The sequence below is a fragment of the Drosophila busckii genome, chromosome 3R (assembly GCF_011750605.1).
Source record: "Drosophila busckii strain San Diego stock center, stock number 13000-0081.31 chromosome 3R, ASM1175060v1, whole genome shotgun sequence".
In the NCBI taxonomy this organism is placed as follows: domain Eukaryota; kingdom Metazoa; phylum Arthropoda; class Insecta; order Diptera; family Drosophilidae; genus Drosophila; species Drosophila busckii.
The window spans coordinates 18,601,146-18,611,761 of record NC_046607.1 but is presented as its reverse complement, the minus strand read 5'-3'; the positions used below and the strand labels follow the sequence as shown (position 1 = coordinate 18,611,761).

Genomic DNA, 10,616 nt, shown 5'->3' with positions numbered 1-10,616 from the left:
GTAAATTTTTTAGTTTTTTCTTGCGTGGGTTTTTTTGATTTTGCTTTACACTTAAATTTAGAAATAATTACATATACATTTAGTTAAGTTATAAGCCAGCAACGCTTGTCTAAGCAATTTAAGCACTACTTTAGTTTAAGTTTAGTTTAAGCATTTTTACAAGAGCTATATACAGAGGCGGGGACAACACTTAAAGCATAGTTAGTAACATTTACATAGCGCTAGCATCCGCTGTTTTGGCACGCTTTTCAAATAGTTGCAACAAACGCTGTTGCATCTTGCAATTTTATGAGTGCGAATGCCCCAAATGGTGAGCGCCCAAAGGATGGAAGTAGGGTCCGTAGGGTGGATAGGGCACGGCATGTGGATAGAGCAGACTGCTGGCATAGGCACCGGGTCCAAAGGAGCCGCCCGCAGGCGGCGGCAGCGTCGGACTGTTGACATCCATGCCCGGATTTTGTTTCTTCCACTTGGTGCGGCGATTCTGAAACCAAATTTTAACCTGCAGAGCGCCAATAGCATTAAAATAAAGTTTACTTCAGACAAGCTAACTGCTAACTAACCTGTGTTTCAGTTAGGCTCAGACTCAGCGCCAGATTGAGTCGCTCGCAGACGCTTAGATAGCGCGTAGTTTTGAATTTATTCTCTAGCGACACCAGCTGCTCATAGGTGAAGGCGGTGCGCGCACGTCGCGGCTTGGAGCCACCGCCGCCGCCTTGGGATTTGCCATCGCCGTTGCGACTGCCGCCTTTTTTGGAATCAGTTTCGCTGCTGGGATCATCAATGTCGCTGCCATCATCGCACATATCATCCTGATCCATGTCATTGAGATCCTGAGCTGCAAGTTAAAGCAATTTATACGTTTTTATACTTTTTGCATAAGACAACAACAGCAGCGGCATCATCAATCAAACTGCCCACTGGCCAATGACCAAGAGATTTGTAAGCGGAAATCAATCACCGCAAATTAATTGGAATTTTGTTGCACATGTTGCCGCACATGTGAATTGTATGCCCACGCCCATGCTGGAATTGATTGCAATGATGCGGCAATCAAAATTCAATTAAGGCTCAGAGCCGCAGTCTTTATCGAGCATATTGATTACCAGCAACACGTTGCTGCGTATCGCATGCTCTTTGTCTAAATTTATTTAGGCGCTATTTTTGGTTAGGTTAAGCACTAAGCCTATAAGCTCCCAAGCATTAAGTTCTTCAACTTTTGCTTGTTAACAAATTATCTACAAGCAGCACAAGACATTGCAACCCTTTTGTTGTCAACCCCACAGCAAAGTGGATGCTGAGCTGAGCTGGGAATGTGGGCAGCTGTGCTGCAGTGCACGCTGATAATTGGTCAACATGTTTGGCGCCGTGTTTGCATGTAATTAGCCTGGCTAGAAGTGCGCCAGAGCCAGAGCGAAAGCAACGCCAATTAAACAGAAAATTAACATGAACGCTTCATTTAATATTTAACGATTTTGCCTGTGCAGCAGGCTCATGTTGTGTCCTTTCAAATGCAAATGACTACCGCGCTTGGTCAATGGGCTGTGGAGTGTTTGCAGCCACTTTGATATGCATTAATGGCACATTAGATGCCTGCGCTGAAACTCATCAATACCCTTTTGATCAACATGCCAGCGACAACAGCTACGCTGACCACAATTGGTTTGAGTCGATTGAATTAACCTGCTGCCTACAAACAGCACAAACAGACAGACAGACAGTCAGACAGACAGTCGCTTAATGCGTTGGCAAATAAACGCGAAAAGTCGATTTGCCAGCAGACAGCGCAAAGAGTGAGAGCAAGAGCGACCTCTAAACAGTTGCCGCAGCCACAACTGGTTAATAAGCGCTGCAACCGCAGTAAACTGCCGACGGCGGCGGCTGTAGGGTGGCTGTTTAATAAGGGTGGACTGCACAACAGGGCGTATGTGTGTTGTCTGGCTACAAACAGACAGGCAGGCAGGCATTGGCCTTGCTTTGGTTTAATTATACTGAAAGGGATTATGCATACATATTAACTAGCTGCATGCTATGCACATTGATTATTGAACTAACTAATTTATTTGAAGATTAGCTGCAGTCTCAGTCAGATAAGAACTTCAATTTGAGAAATGTGTGAATTTGATTTGGTTAAAGCTGATTAAGAGCTTAACGCTTTAAAGTCTTAAATGCACACCAAACCGAATGAAAGCTCAGCAATCAAGCTGGGGCAACACACAAAGGCCGCACTCATTGCCAAAAGCCAAATATTGCTCGACTACAGCTCGACAACGACAATAACCATAACAATTTAAATTAAAGCGCAAGTCAGTTGACAACAAAGAAAGCGAGAAAGCCAATAAAATTGCAAACGAACTTGGCTTACGCACAGCTGAAAATATATGTTAAAAATAATAAACATTAAGCTTTAAAGAATTTTATAAGCTTGCTGATACGCCAGTATATTAAACTATAATATTTGATTATGATATTAAATCATATCTTGATCAATATAGGCTCGCATAAGAGTCATAAGGGACGCGCACAGACGACAACGTCAAATTTAAGGCCATAAACTTAATTATGAAATCTGAGTGTTAATTACCGCAAGCAGCGTATAATTTACCAACACACACACACACACACAGCTACGCTTACAAAATGGCTTTTAAATTTAAGTGTGAGTTGCTGTGTCTGTGTCTGTCTGTGTGTGTGTGCAACTTTATTGTCGAAATCATTATAATCGTAATCGCATACGCCAGCCCAATGCGACCCCGGGGAGCATTTGTCGTCTCATTTTGCCATTTTCATAAAATAATAAATGAGTTGCTGATGACGGTTATAAAAAGGCGACTGAGCCTTGAGCCTCGCTAGCAAAATTGCTATGAAAATTGTCGCCTAACTTTACCAAAAAAAAAAAAAACTTGAGCGTAGAAACCAACAGAAATTGCTCAGACACGCAGCAAAGTCTGCAAGGCATGGCACAGCAGTAGTCGTTGAGAACAAAGTATGCTATATATATGTATATATATAGTATACATGCATTGACATTGGCTGGATGTGTGTGTGTGAGTGAGTGAGAGAGAGCAAGAGAGCTTGCGCCAAATTGAGTGCTGAAAAGAATAAAAGTTTTCGCAGCCATTTTACTTTTTTGGGGGTTGCAACGTTAGCTGCGCTCGAAAAACAGCCACCCACATTTAAATGTTGCCACATAACCATTTTATGCGATACCCAGCCACCCCAACCATCCCCCCAACCCCCTTGAGCTGTATGCCCACTTAGTTATCGCATGTTTTTTCATATGACTTTTGGGGGCACGTAGTATTATGCACGCTACTAGATTCTTGTACTGCATGTTGTTTTGCTAGCTAAAGTTTTTTACACATAAACTCGTATCACACACACGTATGTGTGTGTGCTGTATGTGTGTGTGCTGCGGCTTTTCAGCGCTGCTTTTAGTGCAGTTGTTAGTTTGTATGCTGGGTTGTTTTGTTTTGCAATTTAAATGAAATGCAAATTGCTATGCGCCTAGGAAACAGCAACAAATGGCGCCTTGGAGACTTGACAAGCTGACAAGCCAACAGCAACAGCAACAAATTGGTCAGCATATGCGTATTGTTTATGAAATATTTAACAATGTGCACAGAGTGCAGTCAATAGAGCGAGACAGACAGTTGCATGCGCTGAGATAGCAGCGCATAAAATCTAATTAGTCGCAAAACACAATAGGCCGCAATAATTACGCTAAAGCGAAATGCAGCGAGCATTAGCACCTGACAAAAGCCATAAAATTAAATGGAGTAACGTTCGAGTGCGCGTGTGTGTGTGTATTTGCATGCTTATTATTGTCTCTTTCGCACGCGTACGCTTTTGTTTTGTTGGGCAGCATTGAAGCGGCTAATGAATGTGCGGTAATTAAGTACCTTGCTAATTAATGACTATGGCAGCAGCGCCAGGCGACAAACGCTACACACAGTGCGTATACGTAATGGGCTGTCTGTCTCACTTCAACTGTACATTGGCTGTAAACTTGAACTGTACCATAACACACACCACAGCAACATCCCCAGCAACAACAACAACAGCGTAATCATTACCAGCTTCATTATCCGCGCCTGTTCAGTCTGTTGTTGGGGTCGTTGGCGCGTCCATTCACTCGCCTTTATTAGCAGTTATGTGCGCGCCTGGCAGCCTGGCCTCGCACACAGTTGGCCATTGATGAACTTAATTGTGTTTTATTAACACAAACACAAATGCACAAACAACAAACTCAGCGAGCAGCGACCAGCAATGGCCGATAATTTGTTGCTGATAATGATGTTGGGTCTGTTCGCCATTTTGCTGTGTTTATAATTTCCTACATAAGCGCTTAACGAAGTGGCCAATAAATGGAGTGCCTTGTTTTTGTTTGCATGTGTGTGTGTGTGTGTGCATAGCTAACGAGTGCGCTAGTGTTGCAACATGGCAGTTGATTAAAGCCAAATATGTCTGCTGCTAATTATAAATTAAATGAAGCAGCTAAACTAGCACGCAAGCTAAGCAACTATAATAATGTAATAAATTTGATTCGCATATATAATTGCTAGCTATGCTGATAAACTTTTTATTTAAAACATGTTTACCTCAAGCTCGTGTTGCCTTCATCAACAGAACTTGCAAATAAAACCCATAAAAACTTGACTAGCACACAATGCTTCACACCCCAGCCACGCCCACTTATCACTCTTATAACCACTCTTAGCTGAGCTTGTATTTTGGCGCAGCTTAGCGTTAGCTGCTCCCCCAACTGGTGTAGCAGCAAACAACTTCAATCAAATTTGCAAATTTTTATTTGAGCAATTTCTTTGCAGCGAGCCAAGCATGAAAATCAATTAATTTTCAGCAAAAATGTTAGCCAACAGTTTGGGCAAAAGAAAAAATAAGAAAAACAAACCCAAATAAAAAAAAACAACATAAGGCAAAAGGTAGCAAACAAAATCCATATATAGCAATTGCTTTTCCCCAATTAAAACATCAATCAATCAATTAAAACAAATTCCAATGGCCAAATCCCCAAAAATCTGAACTGACTGCAGTCTGCATACAACGAACTAAGCCAAGTATTTCCTCTAGGCAAAGCCACGTTTTGTTTAGCGCATTTGTTTGCTTGTCTCACAGACCAGCATGCAAAAATATAAATGCTTTTATGAACAACCCCCCGAAATATTCGTGTGGGAGTGTGTACGTGACTTGCGCCTGAAAGCAGGCAACACACAAAAATCTGTGCTCGTGCAAAATGGCAACTTGAATTTAGTGTGTGTGCGAGTGTGAGTGTGTGGACTAAAAGGCAAACAAAATCAAAATCAAAACATACCAGCAGGCAGCTGCTAGCAGTTTAAATACGCAAGCGACCCCCAAACACAAACACATAGACAAATAAAGATTTCTAAGCGAGAGAGTAAGTAAAAAAAAATAGTAAAACAAATGGAGTTGGATATGGAGAGTGTGTGGAACAGTTTGCAGTTGCCAAGCTACCGACGAAATTGAGAATTGTAGAGAGCGAGAGAGAGCGAAAGCCAAACTAGATTTCTGGCTTGAATTCAGAGCAATACTTTTCTAATATAATATCTTATATAAATAAATGACAGACAGACACTTACCAGACATGTCCTCGCTATGCTCATCATCCAGCTGCTCCTGCATATCCTCATCGCGCTCATAGCCCCAAGGACGCGCATGTCCAAAGGCTGCAGCAGCTGCTGCCGCTGCGGCTGCTTTGCTATTGTTGCCCGTAAACTTATTGGGATCCAGTATATTCTCCACCGAGAAGGCCAAACGCTTGGTGGCCTCACGATCGCTGGCGGCGCTAGTTGAAGCTGAGCTGGTATTGGCATTGCCATTGCTGGGCACGGAGCGTGTCAAGTCCACCGGACAAACCTGCAGCGATAAAGCAAAAGGCAAACGTAACTTGAGCTGCAATTGCTGCAATAAATTGAAAGCTGCAGCGACTTACCGACGGCGTGCTATGCGAACCGGAGCCATCATTGCTGTCCTCATCGTTGCCATCCACATTGAGTTCTTCGCTCGTATCACTGCGTGCATAATTAGCTGCAGCAATTTGCCTTGAAGTGGCTGCGGCGGCAGCTGCTGCGGCCGCCAGGCCACCCAATTGTATTCTAAAGCCGTAATCACTTAAATCGCGGCCAGTGGGTGGAGAAGTGCTGCTGCTGCTGCTCGCAGTGGCAGGGCAGGGCGCTTGCTGTTGTTGTTGCTGTTGCTGCTGCTGCTGCTGGTTGGAGCGTGCGTTGGCTACCGCAGCAACCAGCTTAATGCGCTCCAAGTCCATGTCGCTGGCTGCAGCTGATGAAGGCGGCTGCGGTGCTGCGGCTGTTTGGCTGGAATGTGGCGCAGGTGGCAGATTGACTGTTGGATCGACGGGTGTATGCTGGGCAGCGCCACTGCCTGGAGAAGTGGGTGGCGACAAAGGCGATGCAGCTGGTGAGGGCGGCGCAACGGGCGCACGCAGTTGGAAGACAGCGCCAGCAGGCAAATGCGCATGTGGATGCGCTGGATGATGATGCTGGTGATGATGATGTTGATGTTGCTGCTGCTGCTGCATATGTTGCTGTTGTGCTGCAGCGGCAGCTAGAAATTGTGGATTTTGCAGCAGATGTGGATGTTGCTGCAGCAGCGCGGCATGCGGATGCTGCAGTGGCTCCGGACGCGCCAAATGACGCACAGCATTAAGTTCCAGCAGTTTGCGTTGCTGTACAGGCAAGTTGAAACCACCAGCGCTGGGTGGCGACTGCGAGCGACGCGCATTAATAATATTATTATTATTGTTGCTGCTGTTGTTATTGTTGTTGGACTTTTCCTTATCCTGCTGCTCGGCATTGGGACTGAGACGACTCAGCAAGCTGCCTTCGCTGCTCATTTGCTTCAAGCGCTCAATATTAAAGCGCAGATCCTGCTCCTGTTTAACGCACTGAGCACTGGCGCTGATAATGAATTTGGGTATTTTGGCTGCAGTAGCGTTGGCGCTGCTGCTGTTGACGTTGAGCAGCTCGCTGTTGCTGCTGCTGCTGTTGTTGCTATTGCTGTTGCTGTTGCCGCCCGTGTTGGCCAACTCCGGCGAGGTGTTGGACTTGGGCGAATCGGGATGCGAATTGGGACTCATTAGGCCACCAACCGCTGTGGGCTGTGAGCCAATGTTGTCGCTGTTAAGCTTTTGTGCTGGCGATTGCAACATCACCATGTCGTAACACTTGTCACACTTGTCACTAACAAAACACTAATTGCTATATGCACTAGACACTTGAGAGCAGTGGAGCACTTGCCGCTGCGTGTTGTTGTCTGCTTGCTGGCAGCCAATCGACTGTCAATGTTGCCGGCGCCGTAATGCAAAAGAACCAAAGCTGTTGCTGCTGGGATAGATATTGCTGCTGCTGCTGTTGAGCGTAATCCGCGCGCGCGACACACTGCTCTGTACGCTGACAACGTTGAAACGTAAATGAGTTCGAGGGGTTGCTGCCAGATGCTGCTGCTGCTGCTGCTGCTGCAGCTCGTGTCAAGTTAAACGCTAAAAATCTGTCGCTCTTTTGTGTGTTGGTGGTGGCTCGCTCTCTTTCTCACTCACTATCGCTCTCTCTGTGTCGTTCGGCATACGCCCCACACAGTGAGCAGTGAGTGAGTTTTTTCTTATTGTATAGTCTGTTTTTTTTTTGAGTGAGGCTCCTCCTTTAGCTCGGCAACTAATCTCGACTAGCATCTAATGATTTAATTTGCCCAGCACTCGTTTAGCAAGCGTAATGGTCTGTTCTTTGGGGTCTTAGCCACATTGAGCAGCAACGCCAGCAACTAAGTGAAATAGTCAGCTATTGCGCTCTCTTTTCAGCTTACAAGTTGTTTTTTTTTCTTTTCTCGCTTTTGCCACCCAACAGCCAAGCGGCTTGCGTATGTGAGTAATTGTCAAATTATTTAGCGCAAAATTTGTTTGTTTAAGCGCTTCGTTGGCTAAGAAACGGATCTCAGCTTTTTATGTTTTAAAATGTGCAGACCTCCTCACGCACCCCTCGCGCTCTTGTTGTTTGCTTATGCCTGGTTTGTTGCTAGTCATATATGCATGAATGCTTTGTGCTCTTGTGTACTTGGACTTGCTGCCAATTTTTATTCAGCCTAATTGCATTTTAGACAAATTTACAAATTCGTAAGCAGCTTGCTAATTAAGTACAAGTCGCTAAATTTATATAGGGTATGCGTAGAGTAGTTTAGCTTGAGACTCTCAATAAAGTGAGACAGCCAAACACGCACTACGCTCGCTCGCTCTTGCTCTCACGCTCTGTCTCTGCTTGAGTGCGCGCTCGCTCTCACTCTCTGTTAGTCTCTCTGCTCGGCTTTGCAGCTTGCTTTAAATTGAACAAAAATTTATATGCGCTTTGCACAGACAATTTAATATCGCATCCAATTTGCGGTTTATACGCATCGCAACGCCTGGACCTGGCGGCGGTGGGGCGCACAAAAGACTCCGTCGTATGCGTGTGACAGTGTGCGAGCGAGACAGCCAATGACATAGAGCGAGATAGAGCGCACGATAACGAAAGCAGGCTAAGTGGTTAGCTGACTGGTTGGTTGGTTGGTAGCCTGCCTGGCTGGCCGTTGTTGAGTTTGAGCGCACAATGGGGCGTATAAGTGACATCGTTAAGTGGACGCAGACTGAAGCGTACGCTGCTTAATGAACTTCAACGGCAGCGCTCTGCCCAGGCCTCTGATCATTCTAAGCAGCTTGTTGGCAGCAAAATTTTTAAGTTGGTGTTTTTTTTTTTTTAGTCATTTTCTTTTATTTTTTGGTTGCAGCTCATTGCGTGAGCGCAACTGTGCGCTCGTTAGCGCTGCGCTCGGCTTCGCTTCTCTATAATTAACCACAAAGTGCGGCAGCGAAGTGAGTGAGACGGCGAATTCTTAATGAGCAGCTTGTTATGCCATTTTCGTTTTAATTACTTTTAAGATGCTTGTTACCAACACCAACGCAGCAGCAGCAGCCACCAACGCTGCTTTAATTGGTCCATTGATGAACTGTCTGTCTGTTTACATGTGTGTGTGTGTACACTGTGAGCAAGGACTAAAGCAGCAGCAAACCATTTTAAATATGTTTTCAACTGAGCGACTATTTTTTGTGTCAGTGTAATAAGCGCTTTACTCTTTTGGTACATGGAAAATTAAATGATGCGCATACGCACGGTAAAACCGCAAATTATTTTAATTGCCTGTCTCGTCATTATTCATTATTTAAGTGTGCCCCCAAACAGACGATGTGTACACACACACACACACACACACATACACACATGAGTGAGAGCGAGTGAGAGCGTGCTTGTCAGTTGGGCAGACCGCCAGACACACACACAAGCCGCTGTTTACATAGACATGAAACTTTGCGTTGCGGAAAAGCGGAAAATTTGCTGTCGCTTGCCGAAACTGCTCATTTGCTCTCTTTTTATCTCGCTGTCGCTGTTGCTGGCGCGCTGGTCTTGTTGTCTTTGTCGCGCATTTAATTAGTGAAAATAAGTATTAAATGAGCAGCTCTTGTTAAAATAAATAGTGCATGCAATGGCAGCAGTTTCGCCTTTTTGGCCAGCCACCAAACAGCTCCGCCTACTCGAATGGCTTTCAACAGGCTACAAAAGATTTACAGCTAATTAAGAGCCGAATGAAAGGAAAATCGATAAGCGGCAACAACAAGGAGAACAAGCAGCAGCAGCAGCATAAAATGAAATGAAAGCTAAAAGCTGACCTCGCGACAAATGCAATTAAAATTACAACTGCGGTCAGGCAATGTAATTAGGTGTTAATTAAATTATTTTCCATTTGTTAAATGCGCAATTTGTAATTTATATTTTTAACGAGTGTACAAAACTCTGTGTGTGTGTGTAGCATATTTTAATATTTGCATACTTAATTAGCAGACTGCACTACAGGGCAGCCATGTGTGAGCGAGACAGCAACAGGCCTATAGCCTAAAGCTCTCGCACTCGCTTGCGCTTACGCTTACGCTTTGTTGATTCGGCCATTTTGTTGTTTGCACACCACTTGCACTCCATGCGCCCCACGTTAATTTGTTTGACTAATTAAACTAATGAGCGTTCAAAGTTAATACATAAATTAGTCAAACCGTTGAGCCAAATGAGCGGCAGAAAGAGAGAGCGAGCGAGCGAGCGAAAGAGAGTGCGAGTTAAGCGATTATGTAATGCAGCATAAAAAAAAGGCAACTGCATTAAGTTTAAATTTTAAATAATTTATACGACAATTATAAATTGTTTTACAACGCGCTTGCTAACTTTTCGATTTATATTCAAGTCTCATTATTGCCTTTGAATTAAATATGCTGCGCTAATTCCTACATCAATTTGCAGCTCGTTTCAAATGCTGGCACGTGCAAAGTGCCCACACAAAATAGAAAGGAAAGCAAAACATCAACTGCGCATTGCCGACGGCTCTTGGCCAGCAGCAAGGCTGGAAAACTAGTTGGTTGTTGTTGTTGTTTTTTTTTGTAGGCGCGAGCGTAATTAGAAAATTTCTATGCAGCGCGAGGTGCGCTTTGCGCTTTTGGGCGAAATGAAAACAAAAACAGCAGCGTGCTAATTGCAAATTAATTATGCAAG

General features: G+C 44.5%; 1 protein-coding gene across 1 annotated transcript; it reads right to left on the bottom strand.

The window, feature by feature from the left end:
• Positions 1 to 30: 30 nt before the first annotated feature.
• On the bottom strand, positions 31 to 8,878 carry LOC108604843 (homeobox protein slou). Its single transcript, XM_017994463.1, has 4 exons — positions 5,972 to 8,878; positions 5,619 to 5,895; positions 564 to 838; positions 31 to 502 (listed from the first exon to the last, which is right to left on the bottom strand). Exons 1-4 carry the CDS (start codon positions 7,211 to 7,213, stop codon positions 287 to 289), a joined length of 2,010 nt encoding a protein of 669 aa, XP_017849952.1. The 5' UTR covers positions 7,214 to 8,878; the 3' UTR covers positions 31 to 286.
• Positions 8,879 to 10,616: the final 1,738 nt, after the last annotated feature.